Source organism: Thamnophis elegans, chromosome 4, assembly GCF_009769535.1.
Source record: "Thamnophis elegans isolate rThaEle1 chromosome 4, rThaEle1.pri, whole genome shotgun sequence".
Classification (NCBI taxonomy): domain Eukaryota; kingdom Metazoa; phylum Chordata; class Lepidosauria; order Squamata; family Colubridae; genus Thamnophis; species Thamnophis elegans.
Genome location: NC_045544.1, coordinates 79,509,981 through 79,531,760, shown reverse-complemented (window position 1 = coordinate 79,531,760; position 21,780 = coordinate 79,509,981). Strand labels below are relative to the sequence as shown.

The 21,780-nt window shown below is 40.7% G+C and overlaps 1 protein-coding gene across 1 annotated transcript in view; it reads right to left on the bottom strand.

Annotated features, from left to right (window-relative positions):
- Positions 1-21,780, bottom strand: part of DNAH8 (dynein axonemal heavy chain 8) — a 148,333-nt gene that overhangs the window by 32,797 nt on the left and 93,756 nt on the right. Inside the window, 17 exon segments of the mRNA XM_032217125.1 lie at positions 1,505-1,660; positions 2,532-2,687; positions 3,434-3,576; positions 3,579-3,601; positions 4,211-4,338; positions 5,626-5,763; positions 7,656-7,681; positions 7,684-7,803; positions 7,806-7,856; positions 9,050-9,109; positions 9,112-9,220; positions 10,231-10,283; positions 10,286-10,330; positions 10,333-10,405; positions 18,660-18,763; positions 20,206-20,324; positions 20,891-21,117. Coding sequence (XP_032073016.1) covers positions 1,505-1,660; positions 2,532-2,687; positions 3,434-3,576; positions 3,579-3,601; positions 4,211-4,338; positions 5,626-5,763; positions 7,656-7,681; positions 7,684-7,803; positions 7,806-7,856; positions 9,050-9,109; positions 9,112-9,220; positions 10,231-10,283; positions 10,286-10,330; positions 10,333-10,405; positions 18,660-18,763; positions 20,206-20,324; positions 20,891-21,117 — 1,731 coding nt within the window.

Here is a 21,780-nt window from a genome sequence, read left to right as displayed (position 1 = left end):
TAAATTTGTTTCACATTTACAACTACTTTTACTCTTACGTTTTGATCTGCACTCCACACAGTGCTTTTTCCCTTCTCTTTTCCCTTTATTACAAACACCACAAACAATGCTATATTAGGTGCCAATTTTTATTAAGTGTCACCATAAAAAAAAATTCCTTTTCCTGCTTCTTCTTTACCTTTCTTATAGTATTTCACTATATCAAGGATCTCTTTTTCCCTTTTTAATTTTCTCCTTCTCCTTCCTTTACTTATTTCTTTCTTTTATTTTATAAGATAACACACTTAATTTATGAGCCAGACTAAACACTGCTTACTCTCCTCCTTTATTTTACCCCCTTTTCTCTATTTTTCTTCCCCTTTTTTGTTAATTTTTTTATCTTTTCCTTTTTATCTCCTTTTTTTAACCTTCCTTAGGGCAATGTACAAAAGTAAGGCTGAGCTAGTTAGCCCACTTATTATTATTAGCCACAACAATTCTCTCCTGCCTATAACTTTTCTTTCTCCTATTTTGCAACTGCTCTGCTCCGCTTCTGCCTGTCCCTGCTATCAGTTTCCATTTCTCCCCTTCTCCTTTCCACGTGTTTGCTTGTTTGTGTGCACGCACACGTTGGTTTATTGATGTGTGCGCTCAAGCCTGCCCACATCGCTCAAAAGGAGGTTTTAAACCTCCGAAGTCCCTACCGCCCACCTGGAATCCCGAAACGCCCACTAATAAGGCGGTAGGGACCAGGTTGACAACCCATGAAATAGATGGAGCAGAATCAACATCATTTGGATACATAATGATTGGTTCAGATCATTAAAGGGATAGCTTCACTTGGACAAAGAGATGGCGTTACTACGATGAAAATCTTGGATCTCATTAAAGCATCTCATTAAACCCACAGTAAACCCCTTTTAACTGTGAAGCGAAGCGAAGCGAAGCGAAGCAAAGCAAAGCAAAGCAGCCTCATTGCTATGCTTTACTTCCTCCAGTATTGGCCAACACATATTTCTGACCATGGAAAGAAACTTTCCAACTATTGGAAATGTCAGTCCAGAGTAGGATGCTAAGTGCTGCATTAAGGCAAATCATACCACTTCTGTTCCTCAGTGAGGCAAACTGCAGAATAACCAATATGTCAAGGAGAATCAAGGCTGCCTCACAAAGGCTTAGTAATTTAAAAAAACCACCAACAACAACAATCTCTGAAATGCTGCTACCTAGTAAAACATTTCTGTCCTTGTAGCAGGTAAGTGGGCGGAGAGAGAGGGAGGCTTCCAATGAAGCACTGGAAAGGAGTGGGAGGAAAATTGAGAACTTTTCCCCCTAGAGGTTCAGAAACAAATAATCTCTTGTCAAGGAGATTTCTGACCTATCTGTTCTTTGGAGGTTGAAGAAAGTGGTCATAGAATAAAGGGGAAAGTTCATTGTTTGGTTATAGAATTTCTTTAACTGATTCGTCGAGAACATTTGTCATATATTTAAACAAAAGCAGAATATAATGAATAACATAGCTAACCTTGTAAGCGGATCCTGATTTAATGAAGTTCTTTTCTAATATATTATCAAGGGCAGGGTCTAATTCTTCCCTGATATCCTCTATTAAAAGTGGCCTTCCCAGAGAGAGGGCATCCTCTAAGTGCTGACGGAAATATTTATGATTCAAAGTTGTCACCTGAGAAGTAAAAATAGTTGACTATAAGCAAAGGCAATATAGTTGATCAAAGTTCTTATTTTCATTTATTTTTAGAATTTTCTTAAAGTTCTTGTAATCATATGCCTGTTTAATCTGATGTAAATCTCAGGGAATTTAGGTTATCTTTGTGAGGACTTATATAGGATTTCATAATTCTCTAAATTTCCTTTTATATTTTAATTTATGACAATTCTTGGAGGCAAGTTACTATTTTTCTATTTTGAATCCCAGATCCACTTCTGTCTGAAACATTTGAACCAGAATTTAAGCAACTTTTTAATGTTCCTATTTTCTAAGATCAGTGACCTTATCCCAGTGCCCTGTAAAGTACAGTCATGGATTATCTAAAGTGTGAAGACTACATATCTTTGCATTGGATGGGTCTGAGTAGAATTATCTTGCTTTTATTACATGAATAAAATATCCTTTCTGGAAGATAGAAAATAGAAGAAGTAGTTACTACCAAATAGAAGAAGTAGTTACTACAAAAAACACCCAACCCCAAATGAGGACCACTGGGAAGAAGTACCATCATGTATCAGATTAGAGTGTGACACATTTACTTATTAAATATTGATTTAATGGGCTGATAAGCTTCCTTTTTTTTGTGGGTGTCAAAGTGGCAAACCTGGGGACATCTCTTCCAGTGACCTAGTTAAGGGAAAAAGTTTAGTTCCTCCTCACCCAAGGAACACTGAGTGTGATGGCTGGCTAGTGATTTGCCCTGGCCCCTGCAATGCAGTAACTCTCTTCTTCATATGTGATCATTACTATAGCTGAGTTTTCTGAGATGGAGGAGTGGAAAAGAAACAAGAATTTGAAGAGAGTATTAAAATTCTGTAATACTTACTTGTAATTCATTGTCCTTTTCCTTCTGCTTAATCCATGTTTTCCCTTGAGTTTGTGGATCTATCAAAAGTGGGTATCTGGTTGCTTTTGTAACAATGATGCCATTTTGAACTGAGAGTTCATCTCCTGGAAGCCCTTGCAGATTCCACTCGCCGATCTAGATATGTAGAAGAAGACATAAGATGAATAAGAAATAAGAATAAGTTCTGAATGCTGCTCTTCTGGATTCCTGGTTACTCTGGACACTTTACCACTACCGTCATTCAACTGTGAAAAGTGGTTAATGCCAGCCCATTGTAGAGATTGTGGTCTCAACAGGGAAGTGACATGGAAAAGAGTGGTTTATATACTCAGTGCCCATATGAATCCCTATTTCCCCATCACACATTATATATTTTTACTATATTTCCCCATAAAAATGCCTGGCCTTCCAAAGGGCAAACACTTACAGCATCTCCACAGCTGACTAGGAAATTGTATTAGTTTTTCAAAAACACAAGTTGAATTCCTTTCATTGTAACACTGTCTCCTTTGTAATATAATAGTACTTTGACTCCATTCTCACCCCAGAAGCAACCCAGGATGACTTAAATACAATTTTGAGGGTGCAGTGAATATTCTGTTGCTATTTTATAACATTTTTACCATGTAGGTGCAATTCTTCAACTTCTCACTCTAGTTAAGAGCTTGATAATACCCAGGAATATTTTTACTCTGTGGTTACTCTGCTCAGCCTTTACACCCAGGCAAAGTTGGCTAGGTGACAACATGTACTGAGACAGAACTAGTGAGAAGGAATTTATCAAGCCAATAACATGTGTTAATAGATTTAGCCAGCCACATAGCACAACAGAATTAAAAATCTAAACTATAAAAAAAAACCTAACAGAACTGAAAACCTACCGTAGGGGGATCTACCAACATTGAAATGATTCAGATTTCGGTAAAAGGAATTTTTCGTGATCTCATCTCTGTCTCCCATAAGTCTTTAAGCAAGAGATTCCGGAATATCTGATTAAAAGGGCCGCAATAGGAAAGGAAGCCGTGCAAAGTAACACATCTCCAACAAGCCTAGGAAAAATCATGGAATCTTTCATTAAGATAATTTTTTTAACCTTTTAAAAAAGCAATATGGCAAAGGCATTTTAAAAAGCTCGTTCGAAAAAGGCGCTTAAAACAAATCACTTCAATACCTATTTTACTTCTCAGGTTCAAACTGAAAAGTTTATAACTTTTTCAAAATGTGTACAATTGACTGCTAAAATGAACAAAGCTGCTCCTTGCACTAACCTCTTGCTTCAGTGAGCTGATTAAATGGAACATAGCACAGTGAAGCAGCATTACCATTTCTGGTATAACCCCAGCAGTTAGTAGCCCTGATTTAAACTCTGAGGAGATGTAAAAAATTAGAGGAATGAAGCCAGATGACAGGTCCTAATTTTGGCTCACCTATCTAGGTCTCCATCATAAGAAGGGAATGAGTCACACTCAAAATTTCATTGTTATCCATCCAGCAGTTATCTGAAAGTTATCTATTTCTAATCATTTAAAAAGATAAACAGTATGAGAAAATAATAAAAGGACAGTTATACTTTATGGATTGAAGACATACATTGATCTCCATTTTCCTAAGACTGCTTTGTATTATTTTAAAATGTCTGCATTGGTCATTTACTATACCTATTTATTTGGGCTCGGAACTCTTTACTTTGTTGAGTCCACCGGATTTTCTCTCCACTCAAGCCATCGATAAGGGCAGAGGCAGCCTGCATTTTTCTCCTGCACATTTCAGCATCATTCAAGAGGTCCTGACATTTGAAAATATATCTTATTACACTTTTCAAGAGCTCATCCCAAGAACTGGGCAGGTTGCGCATGGAACTTGAAAATAAATATGGCAACCCCAACATATCTGGCACAGACTCTAGTTGTAAATTTGAGCATGAAGATAAAAACCTGCCACTTTTTTACTGGGCATAATTAATTCAGAGCATGCATAGTTTAGGAACCTTAATGGATTTGGAATTTCACTAACCAAGGAATCAAAATACCTGTTTATTCACAGAATCTTATTTAGATTATCTACACACTTCCTCCTCCCAAGGTTTCTTGGGTACCAAAGCAACTAATCGCAAAACATTCACTTACTAAAAGGCAAATTAATATAGGAATGTCTTGCTAATTTTTTGAGCTTGGCTGGATGCTATAATTATTGTTTAGTTTCTTTCCCTGCAGCCCAGGCAGAAAAAGGCACAAATTCACATAAAATACTGATCTACAACCATTTGCCATTTTACTTTCCAAAATCCTTGTTAGATGAGGCCTAGAAATATTTCTGTAAATCAAGATAAAACTAGATATTTTCTTTATTTGACAACATTCCAATATATCTCGCCTCCCCTTGTAACCTACCAACCTCTAATTACAAGAATTGAAAGAGAATTTCAATAAGATATGGCAAAGATCTGAAGGCATCAAGATCAACAGTCTTAACATTTCTGCTTAAAGTGCTAACTAGAGTTTAAATGAAATTTCAGTATCAGACCAATCTCAGAAGCTTAATGGTATGGATATGGAAATGCAAAGGTAGGCAGTGCCAATGTCCACTACCTGATTCCCTCCCCTGCCTCAGAACTGAGGAAACAGGGTAGTGGTGGGATTCAAATTTTTACCACCGGTTCTGTGGACGTGGCTTGGTGGGCTTGGTGTGGCTTGGTGGGCGGCTTGGTGGGCATGGCAGGGGAAGGATACTGTAAAATTTCCATTCCCTCCCCACTCCAGGTGAAGGTTACTGCAAAATCCCCATTTCCTCCCGATCAGCTGGGACTCAGGAGGCAAAGAATAGATGGGAGTGGGGCCAATCAGAGGTGGTATTTACCGGTTCTTCAAACTACTCAAAATTTCCTCTAGTGGCAGGGACAGAACTGGTCACAACCTGCTGAATACCACCTCCGAAGCAGAGGCAATGACTAGTTAAGTAAAGAGCATCCAAAATTGCTCAGCAAGCATTTTCCTAACATAGAATGAAAAGTGCATATAAATAAGTAATAGCAAAATATATGGAATGTGTAATTTGGAAATTTTATCTTGTTTACCATCTTCTCCTGCATAGCTGCATCAAACTTGGCTTGCACTTTGTCCAGCTCTGCTTGCTTCTCATCCAGCAATGATTGTGCCTTCCCCAATTCTGCATTGGCTATTTTTAAGCGTCCTTCTTGTTTTGCTAAATTAGTCTAAAAATAAAAAAATGAAGCAGCATTTACTAAAAATTATTTTTACGTTTAAAGTAAGTAGGTCTTGGAAGAACAAGACCATATTTGAGTTCATCTTGGAGAAGACACCTGACAATACCATGGACAGTCAAAAGAAAAAAATATTAACCTGGTTCTCCACTAAAGACACAAATGATCAGGCTCAAATTATCTTCTTTTCAACATATAAAGATCTAGCCATCTTCTAGATATTGGAAAGGGGAAGGAAAGAGAAAAGGAGATAACTAGCCGTAGGTGGATGTACTGAGTTACAGTAATGGGTGAAACATTGGAAGATGTGAAAGACCAGATATAGATAGGTTGTAATGGGGGGGAGGGGAATCCATCTTTGTGATTGCTAGAAGCTGAAAATGACTTGATGGCCCATAATCAATCGATTAGTCATTGTAGATATATTTTTTCTATATTTTTCTAAAAGTTATTTAGTAGGTAGTTACTATCTAAATAACTCTCCAATCTCAAAAAAACGCTGCTTGATTCTTATCCTCTATGTAAAGAAAAACTAAGGTGACAACTTGATGATAAAACAAGAGATGACTGGGCCTTTGGGCAGCTGGCTATATTTGCTAGTTTTACAAGATAAGATGGAATGGGTGGGATGGGATGGGATGGGATGGGATGAGATGGGATGGGATGGGATGAGATGGAATGGAATAGGATGGAAAGAAGAGAATTCTTTATTGGCCAAGTGTGGTTGGACACACACGAAATTTGTCTTTGGTGCACATGCTCTCAGAGTACATAAATAAAAAATAAAATATATTCATCAAGAATCATAAGATACAAATTTAGTGATAGTCATAGGATACTAATAAGCAATCAATCATACTAGGAAATAAAAAATATATAAGTTGTAAACATACAGCAACATGGATATAGCCATAAGTGGGAAGAGATAGGTAAGGAAGGAGGAGAGAAGAATAATAGTAATACAGTCTTAGTAGGTAATATGACAGTGTGGTGGGAATTAGTTGTTTAGCAGAGTGATGGCATTTGGGGAAAAACTGCCCTTGCGTCTTGTTATTCTGATGTGCAGTGCTCTATAGCGTCATTTTGAGGGTAGAAGTTGAAACAATTTATGTCCAGGATGTGAGGGCTCTGTAGATATTACAGCCTAGAATATCCCTTCATAGTGGCATATGCAGGTCCAAATCACTTTGTATCCAAATGCTGGTTTGTCACTGCATAGCATATGGTTTGATATTTATGGAGCTACCTGTTTCTATTGTCTTTGTCTGCTCAAGAAAATCCAGAAGGATAAGCATGCTTGAGTCCTGGTAATTAAACAATATCTTATAGGCTTCAGAAGGCCTGCCTCCATCACTGCTTCTGCCATCTGGAACAAAAGTCTTTCTGGGGTGTGCATGGCCCCACATTCCATTAGATCCTGACTCTTTCTGCAAGCACTGGGTCAGGATATTGTAAGAATCCATCACTGAGCTTGTTATTTCTCTGTTTAATTAAGGAGTTTTTTATATTGTTTAACTATAGTATGCCACGCAGGCTATGGCTTGGGTGGCTTACTATAGGGAAGGGACAGGGAGAAAGGAAGGAAAGACATCATTAATAACATCACAGAGCCGAAGTCTTTTTCAAAATGATGGATTTTAGTGGTTTTTCATTTTAACTAATTAGCACTATTTACAACACGTGTACAGTTGAAGGATTTACTTCAATTTGTCCCTAATTTAATTAAATGTATCCATTTTCAAGGGTGGTTAAATTATTTGTTACAAAGTCTCTGAAACTAAAAGTAGATGAGACATTTGATGTCTCTGTAGTTTTTCTGTGCAGACAGAAATGATAATAAGAATCTATAATAGTTTTTTTCTCATTAACTCGAAATATTTTACCTTAAGAGGCAATACATCTCTGTTATGCCGTAAAATGTTGCCATGGCCAGGGTCCAAGAAAGTAGCCCTGCCACGTTACCACAGACTTTTTTGCCATTCTCAAAAGTATAATCCTCCATTTGAAAATAAGGCTGCAATAATTCAACCATCTCTCATTGATACTATCCTTGGCAAACTGTTGGAGACTGGAGAAATGGTCCACTCATTAGCTGTAAAAACAAAAGGGGGAAAACACAAAACATCATTCCCTATAAATTTAATGTTTTCCTTTACCACATTTCTAAGTATAATAGTTTTGTGAGCACATTCTCTCTAAAAAAAAGTTTTCTTTAAACAAGTCTCAAACATTAACACCATTGTTAGTTCCCATTACTGAATGATGGAGTAAGAATTGTTAATATATGGAATGTTTCAACTGACTAGTCCTGGCTGATTCAGACTATTCTCAGTTTATTTATCTGTGATTTATTATATGAGGTTTTAAGGAACCGCAAGCTCCACAGCTGTAGGATGAGGAAGAGATTTTATAATTATGAACATGGCTGAAATGAAGGATTAAAGAACTGACCTAAGGAAACAGGGAGGGAAACAGATGAAGTGTAAATGTTATTGGACTGAAGATATTTGAGAAATGCTAATTATATAAACAAAACATGAGTAACCCAAATCATATTATTGTTGACTATCTTCTTAAGAGAGCTGGCTTGGTGCAACAGTTAAGGTAGAAACTGGGAGACCACAAGTTCTAGTCTCACCTTAGGCTCAAAGCCAACTGAATAATTTTGGACCAGTTATTTTTCTCAGCACAAGGAAGGAGGAATGGCAAACCATTACTGAAGCCCTAGCCCAGAAAAGTGCAGAGACTTGTCCAGGCAGTCTCTGGGAACCAGTCACAATTGAGCAGAAGGGAAAAAAACTTTAAGAAAAAAATAATTCAAATCATACTGGCTGTGTGTGTGTGTGTGTGTGTGGTGTTGTGTGTGTGTGTGTGTGGTACATTAGCATGTATGTGCTTGGGGTAAAACAACTATGGTAACTTTTTTTCTGGTGCTTGTGGTATGGGAAATTCTTCCATTAAATAATATTTTTTTGCTGTAGACATTACACTTAAAAACAAAACATTTGTGAAATCAGGAACTTTAGGTTAGTATATTATGTTTTTCGCTAAAGAAGGCAAATTGTGAAAACTGAGGACTTTCCCTTCTACAACTGGCTTTGTTACACCCTGGAAGTTTCAAGAAAAGACTGGACAATCATTTGACTGAGATCTTATAAGAACTCTTGCCTTGGGCAAGGGGTTGGACTAGAAGACCTTCAAGGTCCCTTCCAGCCCTATGGTTCTATGATTAACCATAGTTTAAAAAAAAAATATTAAAAGTGCTTGGAAATGTTGCTTACTTTCAATGATTCACTCCAGGATGGTTTTAAGCAAGGCCTTTCTGGATCCATGGTAATGGATCAATTTTCTTTTGAAATAGCAATAGACAACAATCCATGATCCTCATAATCAGATGAGGTGGCTTGGCAAGTTTTCGAACTGTTGCAATGTCTGCAGGTTTGATAGTCTAGGGAAAAATATTTTTGTAAAATAATAAAGTTAAAATACGAACAGTGGTAGATGCAAGCATTCGTATTGATCATCAGTACCAACATTAAAAAATGCGGTTAAAATCAGCCTGAAATATAAGATCTAGCAAGAGCATTAATAAGCCTTACTGTGTGCAGGGAAGCAACCAATGACAAACCTCAAGCCCACTAGAGGGGTAGATTGACATACAGCTGTTTCTACAGACACAAGGGAGACTTCAATTGATTAATGGCAACTGCTTTGGCAAATGCCAAAAATGAGAGTTCCTATGGCACAGTAAAACTTTAAACATAGAGTTTGGTTCCACCTGGTGGCCAGTAGTTAGTAAGTATCTTGCAATGGCCGAAGAGAGCCATTTTATGGCTATGATTTGCTGTTGTTGATGATTACTCAAGGCTGTCTGGATCCATTTCGGAAAATGCTCCTTCATTCTGAAAGCCAAATACCTATCAGCAATTTGTCTGCAATTACAAACAAATTGGTAAACACAATAGGCTTTTGCGTTGATAGGTTGTGCTTCCTTAATTAGCAGCAGCAGTAGCCTATGGGTTTGATGTAATATGTGAAGCTCAGCTGTACTGAATGTTGTTTCAGTTAAGGCATTTAAACACTGAATCATCAGGCATGCTAAAACATATAACTAATATTTTACTAATATTTTATAAAATTGCTAAAAAATTTACTCTTCTACATTTAACTCCAATTTCAGCTGCCAAAAGAGAAATTGGGAATTTGAAATAGGGAGACACTAATTTTACCAACCATTAAAACTGCTATAATCAAGATGGTAAATAGCGCCTCTCAAATAAACAAATATGTGACAAATAGATACTACACTTTGGTAAAAGCAGGTAATTTAAACTTACATGGGAACTATTTTGAATTAAGATAACATTCTCTAGTTTCTCACTATAAATTTACTGAAGAATTATGCAAGGTGCATTTTTTATATTGCACATTTCATGTGCAGCACTAAACACCACTCACATTCAAAGCAGCTTCAGCTTCTTCCAAGGCTGGTCTAGCTGCCTCCAGCTTGCTTCAGCTACCACTTTCTCTGTGTCAATTTCATCTACAATCTTCTGGCTTTGTCTTTCACCCCTTGAACTTCATTCTTCACTTTAGCTGAAGCCTCAGCACTTACAGTCACTTCTGCCAGCACCTAATGTAACATTTTTAAAAAGGATGCATCATTATTTACAAAGCAAAACATCTGAAATTTAGAATGGTAAAGACCAAAGCTATAGTACAGTGGTGGCAAACCTATGGTACGTGTGCCAGAGGTGGCACTCTGAGCCCTCTCTGTGGGCACGTGGGACATTGCCCAAGCCAGCTCCATTGGGTTTCTCCCACAGGGGGAAGAGATGGAGGGAGGGAAGGAGAGAGAGGGAGGGAGGGAAAGAGAGGGGGAAGGAAGGAAAGAGAGAAATGATATTACAAAAGTTTTTCTTTTTTATTGTTGCTAAATGTAATATTTTAAAAGCAGGAAAAAAATGAAGGGGCATAAAAGTGATTTATCACAATTTCTTAGAACAATTAGCTGAACTCTGTCTGCCTTGTTTATCATTTTTAGCTAGTAAAACCTCATTATTCAGGTTAAATTGCCATGTTGGCACTTCGCGATAAATGACCGTGGCTTACCAGTCATTCTCTGGGCGCTGTGGGAGAGTCCAAGCATGGGTTTAAATACAGTCTATCTGCCTAGGACTGAGTAGATTTTTCTTTAACCTCATTGAGGTCAGTTTAAAAATGAAAGTCTTATCTGCTGCAGGATGCCTTGCAGGATTCTGTGACAAAAAGTCTTGGACACCTAACTAAACCCAGGGCGGGGTTGGACTATCCTGCAATGCCGAGAGAACAAACCGTTCAGGTAAGCCAACTACATTCTCCTGTGCGCTGCTTGGAGAGTCCAAGCATGGGGCATACCCAAGCTATTGTGTCCCAGGGCAGGAAGAGTTTGTGTCCAGATTGTCTGGAGCGAGGCAACTTTTTGCAAAACTCATCTTCCAAAGGAGTCTTTGGCTGAGGCAAAGCTGTCAATTTGTAATTTCTAATGAATGCAGTGGGGGACGCCCATGTAGCTGCTCTGCAAATGTCAATGATAGACGCTTGGGTCGCCCACGCTGCTATAGTGGCAGCACCAGGGGTGGGTTCCTCCTGGTTCGCACCGGTTCGCACGAACCGGTTCATTGGGAACCGGAAGTAATTAACTTCCGGGAACACCGGTAGCGGTCCTGGCCCCTGTCGCTGCAAAGCGCCCTTTGGCTGGCGCGTCGCAGCTCACTTGCTCATCCCCCCATCTGCAGCTCGCTCCTCGCTCCCCCACCACCCGCACTAAGCCAGCCTGCCACTCACTGATTGGCTGGAGTCCAGCCAATCAGTGAGCGGGCTGGAGGCGAAGCGAAGCTTTTTTCGCGCTTGACCTCCATTTGAAAATTCCTTTCGGCCTTCACTTGCTTCCCCCTCAGGTAAGCAACAAAGCCCAAGCAGCGGGACTCAGGAGGCTTTGGGGGGTGGCGGGCGGCAGCCCAGTTTTCATGAGGGAAGGCTCCAGGCTTTCACTCACGAAAGCTGTGGGCTTGCGTGCACTACGTGGTCGAAGCTGAGTTTGGGGCGGCGGTAGCAGCGGCGGCGGTTAGCAGCAGAGGCGGCGGTAGTGGCAGCGGCGGTGTTAGCGGTGTTAGCGGCTGAAGTGGGGAGGCGGCGGCCTAGCTTTCGCGAGGGAAGGCCTCCCCTTGCAAAAGCCGCGGGCTCACGTGCACTACGCGGCTGAAGGCAGGTGGGGGGGCGGCATTAGCGGCGGCGGCATTAGCGGTGGCGGCATTAGCAGCGTGGCATTAGCAGAGGTGCCGTTAGCGGCGGCGGCGGCATTGGCGGCGGCATTAGCAGCAGGTAGTGGCAGTAGTGGCAGTGGCGGCAGTAGTGGCGGTAGTGGCTGAAGTGGGGGTCGGTGGCTTACCTTTCACGAGGGAAGGCCTCAGGTCTTCCCTTGGAAAAGCCGGGCTTGCGTGTACTACATGGCCGAAGGCGGGTGGGGGGCGGTGGCGGTAGCGGCGGGCGGTGGGGGGGTAGCGGTGGCGGCATTAGCAAGCCACCCCATCCGGTCACATGGGTGGCAAGCCATGCCCACAAATGAGGCCACACCCACCAAGTAGGTTCGAACAAATTTGAAACCCACCCCTGGGCAGCACCTTGTGGAGTGTGCTGTCACCCAACTGGCATATGCCCTTATGTTCATAGGCCATTGTGATGCAGGCCTGCAGCCAATGTCCAATGGTTGAAGATGAGCCTTACGGCCCAGTGACCAGGCAGAAATGACACAAAAAATGACTTGGAGTGTCTAAATTCCTTAGTCCTCCTAACATATATGCGAACAGCTCACCTAACATCTAACTTATGCCAAGTACTCCCTGGGATATATAGATCTGGGACAAAAGTTAGGAAGAATCACTTCCTGGGCTCTGTGGAAGTGAGTGTTCACCTTGGGGATAAAGGTGGAGTCAAGTCTTATGATGACCCGATCAGTATGTTTATACACAGTCCTCCTTGACTGAAAGAGCCGCAAGCTCTGAGACCCTTCTAGCAAATGTAATCGCAACTAGAAAGGCAATCTTAAGAGTCAATGGCGAAGACTGGCAGTCTGAATAGAACGGCGTGCTCGTCAGGGCTCGCAGAACAACAGCAGATCCCAAGAAGGATATCTGTGTATAGTCTGAGGACGGATATTGGCCGCGCCCTTCAGGAAACTTTTGACCTGAGGCTGTTGGCTCAGGCATGGGGATGTGAACCTCTAGCGAAGATGGTGGACAAAGCAGGGACCTGGCAGCGAAGGATGTTGGGCGGCAGTCCTTTGTCAAATCATCCTGAAGGAAGTCTAGCAGTTGCGGTATGGAAGCTGAAATGTCTCTGATACCACACTCTTTGCACCAGGTTGAAAAGGCGACCCATGTCGAGTTGTATTCGTGTAGTGGATGGCCTTCTGGATGCTTGAATAGTCTTGATGACCTTGTCAGAAAGATTCTGTTTCCTCAAGAGCTCCTCTCATGTCCCAGACGGCTAATTGGAGCCACTGGGAGTCCGAATGGCAGATGGCGCCCTGGCTGAGGGAGATCTGCTGCTGAGGAATCCTCCATGGTCTCTGGATGGAGAGGCTGACAAGGTTCACATACAGCGCATCCATCCCCTCTGCCCGGGATGAGTGGTAATGGGAAAAAAATCTTGGAAAGTTGTGTTGGTGGGAGTAGTGAACAGGTCTACTTGTGGTTGGCCGAACCTCCGAACTATCTGTTGAAACAGATCTGGATGCAGACACCACTTGTAGTTGTCAATTGTCTGTCGGCTCAGCCAGTCTGCCTTCACGTTGTGTTCCAGATATGTGATCTGCTCTGATGGATGCTATGTGACATTCTGCCCACCTGCCCAGACTCCGCTTCTGTCATGAATCTCCTGGAGTGGGTGCCACCCTGCCAGTTTATGTGGGCCTTTGTTGTGATGTTGTCTGTTAGTAAAAGTACATAGTGGCCCACAATCTGGGCTAAAAAACACCTTAGGGCGAGTTGGACAGGTCTCACCTCCAGCCAATTTATGCTGTGAGCTGCCCCCTCTGCGTCCATTTGCCCTGTGTCAACTGACCTTGACAACATGCCCCCCATATGTAGATGCTGGCATTTGAGGTCATCACAACTCTTTCAGGCTCCTTGAACTGGTATCCCCTCTACTGCTATCGACTGCCACCATCTGAGGGAGCGGAGTACCTTCGGTGGCGGACAAACTTGTCTTGGAGAGTTGCTGTCCTTTGACCTCAGCATCGGTAGAAGGAACCATTGTAGTTCCCTGGCATGAACACGCACCCAGGGAACTACCTTTAGGCATGAGATCATGATGTCAAGAAGCTGCGAGAGTTTGATGATCGACACTGACCTGAGCTGGCATTGACGAACTCTGGGCCTGAGGTTGCACAGATGGTCTGGAGATAGAAATACCTGACAAGAGACTGAGTCTATGATGGTGCCTAAGTGCTGAATTCGTGTGGTCGGCTCGAGATGGCTCTTCTTCCGGTTCACTGAGAAGCCATGCTGTTGCAAGGTGCGTATGGTCACTTGAACGTCCCTCAGGGCTTGGTTGCGACTTGAGGACTGAATGATTATGTCATCCAGGTAGCATTCCAGTTGAATCGGACTGGACCGGAGGTGAGCCGCCACTGCTGCCAGAAGCTTTGTGAAGGTCCTGGGTGCTGGCAAGAGGCCAAACGGCAGAGCCCTGTACTGGTAATACAGTACGATCATAGTGGAACCACAGGAACCTCCTGTGCGATGCATGAATGGGAATGTGCAGGTAAGCTTCTTTTAAGTCTATGGAGGTGAGCAGGACTCCTCGCCTTATGCAGTCCAGGATGGACTGGAGGAACTGCATCTTGAAGCGCTTGTAGGCCAGTTGTTGATTCAGGTGCTTCAAGTCCAAGATGGCCCTCCACCTCCCTGAGCTTTTTGGGGCCAGGAAAAGAAAAGATAGAATAGAATCCCTGCTTTTCCTGATCCGTCAGTATGACCTTTATTTGTGAAGGTGATGAATCTCCGCTTGCATGAGGATCTCTAGTGGATTCTTGAGAGTTGGACAGTGAATGAAGGTCCATTGGGGAAATGACAGAAATTCTAATACTAGACCCCTCCTGACTGTGTTGAGAACCCACGAGTCTGTGGTAATTTCCTCCCATTTGTCGGCATAAAATTGAAGCTGGCCACCTATGAGAGGGACACGCTGAGGGTCACTTGCTGTGTCTGAATTGGCGGGAGTTGGAACCACACGAAATGGCTTCCAAAAGGAATGCTGTTGTTGCCTGCTCCGTGTTCCAAAGGAGTTCCTATCTTGACTCCTGTCACCTGTCTGAGGGTAGGGTCTATGGTAGGAAGAGGATGTGGACACCTGAGCGGGTTCCTGCATTCAAAAAGCTTGTTTCCTAAATGAACTAGAACATTTCTGCTCATTTTTCTTAAGAGTGGCCGGAAGAACCTTCTGTTTGTCCTTTGTCTCAATCACAAATTTGTCCAGGCTATCCCCCAAAAGCTGTCCCCTTGTGAAGGGAGCAGAAGCCAGCTTCCACTTTGCCTTCATGTCCACCTGCCAGTGGTGAAGTCACAGCAGGTGGCACGAAGTTACATTGGACGCCAACGCGTGGGACACTAACTTTGCAGCGTTCAATGAGGTGTCGGTCGAATATTCCACTGCGATGATAATTTTATTGAGATCGTGACACCATTGAGATCCCTCAGAAGGAGGTTTGGATCTCAATTGTCTCAGTCAGAGGAGGGAAGCCCTGGTGAAGAAGGAGGCAGAGGTGGATGCCCTGATTGCCCAGATGGCCACCTGATGCGTTTTATATCAGGCCTTTTTGGATCTTTTGTCTTCCTTGAGACCGTCCAGCAGGTCTGCCGGCAGGTTCGAGTTGGAAGTCAAGAAGACCACCGGGGCATCCACCTCGGGCAACTTCAAAATATCCTCCATCCTAATCTCTACAGAATACAGATTTTTATCCCCACCACTAGGATTGGTTAAGGTACCAGGCTGTGCCCATTGTCTTTGGACAACATCCATGAATAAATCTGGAACCAGAATCAGTTCCTGAGTTGGGGCATTCTCCTTGAAAAGGCCTTCTTTGGGATCCTCAGAGGAGGAGGATGGTATGGTCGTACCCTTAGGGTTAGACCCTAGCTTTGGCCTTGTGTAGGATGGCCTTAAACAAGGATGGCTTAAATAACCCAGTGAAGGCGGCCTTATTGGGAGGAAGATCTTCATCCTCTGATAATTTTAATTCCTCAGTCTCCTCCTCCTCCTCCCAGACTGATTCCTCTGTGGCAACTGAGGTGCCAGGAGAGGCTGGGACCAGGTCCCTGACCTGAACGGGGGCGGTCATGGCTGAGGGGCTTGAGTGCAACTTTGCGGATCTTCAAGTCACTTTAAAATGGCCACCACCACATGCCGCCACTGTCCAAGCTCAAGATGATAGTTAGCAACCACGAGAAAGCACACAAAATGGTTTAAAATGGCCACCGCACTTGCTGGGCTGAGGAGAAACCACTGACACCGCTGGAGCCTTCAAAGCACTCCAGGTGGCGCTATTAACAACAGAGGCTGGGGAAAAATAGACGGAAAACCCGCCACCCCCTTGTAGCCGGCAGCCGCCAGACAAGCAACTCCATCGTTCCTCACTCTGCGTGCAACCAGCAGCTCTCCGGACACCTGGCAGCCATCCTCAGCTATTCAGAAGTAAAGTTTTTTTTCCTTTTGAGCTTTTGCCTATCTATATCTACCTAAACAAGGAATCTATACAAAAATAAAAAGGGAGATAATTCTCTGTGCACAATTTGGAGAGTCCAATCTATCTGATTTAGCTCCCCAAAATTTGTCCTAGCGGGTGGACTGAGTTTTTAAACTGATCTCAATGAGGCAAAGGAGGCATGGTTAAAGAAAAATCTACTCAATTCTAGGGCAGATATACTGTATTTAACCCATGCTTGGACTCTCCAAGCAGCGCACAGGAGAATAAGTGGGTTTTGGGTTGCAGTTTGGGCACACGGTTTCTAAAAGGTTAGCCATCACTGCTATAGTATGACTGACATTAGGAACTGGCTTAGCCAGGACAGACTCCCTAATCTTCCTTGCCTCTTTATTCTTAAGCATGCGGTTCCAGAAACAGGAAGAACTTGGCAGGTAACAATGCACCAAATAAGCTGTCATTTTCAGCAGGGTAAGTTCCTTCCTATTGAAAATAGTATACACGATCATGTGGCAGATGGAAAATAACACCTATTAAGCCTTTAATTCTTGAACACAGTTAATTAATTGATGCATAACCTAACAAAAAACATTTACAAAGACTAAATCAAGTAATCCGATCAAGGTAAAGAAGCAAAGGATCAGCTCATAAAAATCATAGTATGGGGCTGGAAGAGGACTTGCAAAATATTTGGAGACTTCCTTTTTTTTAAGATAGCAAGGTAGGCTCTTATATACCCATTTTGATTCTGGGCTGTGCTTCCCTCCTTTCCTCAGGCATGTTAAGAAGAATTTCTTCTGGGATCAAAGAGGTGCAAAGACAGCACAAAGCACTTCCTCCTTATCCATGTTTCCTCATTATTCTCCACCTGGAAAAATTTTATTTATATCTTTCAGTTTTTCCCAATGCACCTCTTTCTCAGCTTTAGTTTCTTGATGCTATCCTTACTGATTTCATTAACCAGTTTGTATATCCCTTTGTTATCAGTCAATCATTCCCTACACATCGCTTTCAACCCTGCCTTTTTAATGGGAAATTGTAGAGAGCTGTGCAGTTTTCTGCCTGAGGATGTATGTAAATATTTGTTTGCTAAGCACAAAGTCTGAGCACATAGTTGAAAGGAAAGGGAAATATAGCAATGCATGTCAGACAAAAGTGTGACTAGAAATCAGCTCCAGCTTTTCAATGAAGCTTCAAGGTAAAATAGATTACTTTATCCTTGTGCTTTTCTTGTGCTTTTCACCTTTGAAAAAGAGATCTCTGTTGGGTTAGGGTGAAAAGAATCTAAAAAATCACCCTCATTCAACACTGCCTAAAATTGAGAAGAATGGAGAATTAAATATTGGTAGTAACGGCCTCAATTAACTATTTCCTAGATTTTTTAATAAAAGCCTTAGCATGACTTTTTGATGAGAACAGGGACCAGGCTATCACTAAAATATATATAATCACTTTCATTGATGTTTTGGATCACCTGAAAACACAGGGTAATATAGCCCCTACTGTACTCTCCTTTTGGAAGGCCATTACAACCATTTCAACCCATAACTGTACGGCTAGACAACTGTTCGTTTGTTTTTATGTGTTTTAGATGTTTATGATCTTAACATAATATGTTGTGTGTGATGCTAGATTTTGTGATCTTATTTTCAGTTTAACTGTTCTAAAGTGCCTTGAGTTTATGGACTAGACTAGGATTAAATCAATTGCCATAAATAAATAAATAAATAAATAAATAATAAATAAATAAATAAATAAATAAATAAATAAATAAATAAAAAATAAATAAATAAATAAATAAATAAATAAATAAATAATAAATAAATAAATAGACTTAACCCAGTTGTAGCAGTTAAAATAATCATTATGAGAAGAGATGAAATATGTCATCAGATCAATTTTGAGCGTTTGTCTGAACACTGAATCTGCACAATATAAAAAGAATAACAACATGAATAGATAGTAGTCAGCTTAATGATCTTCCATCTATTGCAGATTCTAAAATGCATATTTTTCAGCAGTGGGGGGAAATATAGATTGATTTAGGAGGTGCAACGTATTTGCTTAAAAACACAGGCCAAACAAATAAAAATCCATGAGCAACCTTTGTGTACTTAATGTTCTAATGTGTGCTTATACTTACTTTGTCTGCTTTTACAGAAGCCAACGCCAATTCCTTTTCTTTTACTGCCAGATCCTGAGAGAGTTTAGCAACAGATTCACTAGCTTCCATTAGCTTAGCAAGGCCTATAATAATGGTCAAAATCCAGATGAAGTTGGCAATCATTTATAGTTCTATTTTGTACTAAGGCAATATTATGAACATAAAATGCCAACATCTTCCACTAAAAAGTGGGTGAGTGTGTGACCTCCAAACTAGGATATACTAGTGGATTCAGATCTCCAGAGAGCTCAGCTAAACAATCTTATCAATCTGTATCTATTTGCTATTCCTTTCAGGATAAGCCAACATAGTGTAAAGTACAAAAAGTAATAAGTGTAAAGAAAAAGAAAACTGAAGAAAATAAGTAGGTGATTGAAAAAAACAAAGGTTACTAAAGCTAACTTATTTAATACCGATGCCATCAAATAAATTACCCCATATCTTTCTATCCCCGATTTCACAAAAAGTGCTTGAGTTCACAGCACTTCATAGTGTGCCTCTTCAAACTTGTCATCTGTTTTGAGGAGCTCATCAATTTGATTGATTTAATTTTGATCCCATCTACTTAACCCATTCACTGATTTTTTTACATCAAGTTTTGTACTTCAGTCTTTATTCATTCACTTTCTTTGATTGATATGGACCAATAAATCAGTGTTAACACTTAACAACCACATAAACTTTCTCCAACATGATCTTCCCTACCTGACCCTTTCAGAGCTTTTTTTAAGTGCATGCCAGTGTTTCTCAACTCTGTCAACTTGAAGATGAGTGGACTTCAACTCCCAGAATTCCCCAGCCAGCACAGATGGGAATTCTGGGAGTTGAGTCCACCCATCTTCAAGATGACAAAGTTGAGAAACATTGGTGTATTAATTGCTGCTGTAATTGAGTGCATCTACCTTGTGGTAAGTCACTAACATTTGACTTCAACTTTATGGCATATAATGAATAGATAATTATGTACACTTAATTGTTATATTGATTATCTATTAGATTTACATCCTACTTTTCATAGCAAGTATTTCCAGAATAGTTATATAAGAGTAATAATACTAATTAACTCTCTAAAGTAATAAAAAATTATAGGAACAGAACAACTGATCCACTTGCAATTTTACAATCAATTAGTAGAGAAGAGTAAACTATGGTCTTAAAAATGCTTTTGAAAACAAGTCCAACTGAGGCTCACTTCTGAATATATTGAATATATTGAGCCATGGTGGTGCAGTGGTTAGAGTGCTGTACTGCAGGCTACTTCTGCTGATCACCGGCTGCCAGCAGTTTGGCAGTTCGAATCTCACAAGGATCAAGAGTCAGCCTTCCATCCTTCCAAGGTGAATAAAATGGGGACCCAGATTGTTGAGGGCAATATGCTGAATCTGTAAACCACTTAGAGAGGGCTGTAAAGCACTGTGAAGCGATATATAAGTCTAAGTGCTATTGCTATAGCGCTATTGCTATATTGCTATATGATGATATAGTAAAAGGAGAAAATAAGGTTTTTGACTTGTACTTATCTTACCTATATTCATACGCTCAGCTTGTTCATTAATGCTGAACAGTTTTTCAGCATAAACTTCTTTGTAGCCATTGATGAAAGAAAGATAAGATTTGGGAGTGACATGAGCTCTTCGCCGATATCTGTAATTTACAATAGTGATATCTCTTCAGGTTCAAATGACATTTAACTATATAATGATCTCAAGATACAACCTAGGGTATTACATTATTATATATATACATGAATCACGGTTCTAAACTGTAATTTATGAAGTAAAGTTTGTAAAATAATCATGTTTCCCCTCAAACCAAAATAATGGTGCTATATATAATTTTCTGTTACATCTGTTTATCAATTGTCACAGTGTGTCAGGGTTGCTTTTGAATTGTAAGTATATTTTGCTTTGCAAGGGTGGCAATTGACATAGAAAAATAAGGCAATGGAGGTTTCTATGATTTTTACTATATATTAGTGATGTTATTTACATCAGTCACAATATGTGGTGAATTTTCTTTCATTCATGAATTCTTCAGACACTGAATAGTCATCTATCAGTGATGCCAGGAGGTTGCACTAGGTGACCTTCAAAATTCTTTCAAATTTATAACTCATGTTGAGATTAAATTGCAAAATGGTTTTTAGGTACATAAATACATCTATTTCTAAAATAATTATTACAGAATTAATACATGGTTAAATATACTACCTTTGAAAATAATTGTCACAGCTTTCTGAAACCAAGTCATGAAAGATGCCCATAGTTTCTACCACATGTGCTTTAACTTCAGCAGAACAGACAATATTGAAACCTGACAGAAAATACTGAGACACAGCAACTAGGGCTTCCTTGGGCCACTGAGTAAACCAATCCATAGTACATCCAGATATTAGACCAGGAAATTTCAAAGATCGTGCACGAAATTTCTCACCAACCTAGCAAAAATAAGAAATAGACAAAAAGTGACATATCAATGAAATATATTTATGGGAAATATGGCAGATAATATTGATGATCATGATTTATTAAACTTATCTGCTGTCTGACTTATATACAGTTTCCAGTGCAATTGTTTCATATAAAAAAAGCAATTAGTGATTGTACGAAGTTACAATGGCACTGAAAAATGTGATTTATGACATTTCACATTTATGACCCTTGGTCACTTAAACAAATCTGGGTGCTTGGCAACTGGCATGTATTCATGACTTCACAACTGGCTTTTTTTTTTCCATTTCATTTTATTGAGATTTATAGGCCGCCCTTCTCCCTGAGGGGACTCAGGGCGGCTTACAATCACAAGGGGAGGGGGTGCAGTACCAAGAGACAAACAATAGTGAACAAAATAAAATGGTAAACCACAACATGCATTCAACAGTCAACACTCGGGCGGGTAAATTGGAAACCTATCCCCAGGCCTGCTGGGAGAGCCAGGTCTTGCTTCCAACAAGCAAAGTGCAATGAGGGTAGCCAGATTCGCTTAACAACTGCAGTGATTGGTTTAACAATTGTGACAATAAAAGTCATAAAATGGGATGCAACTTACTTAACTGCCTTGCTTAGCAATGGAAATTTTGGACTCAATTGTAGTCATAAGT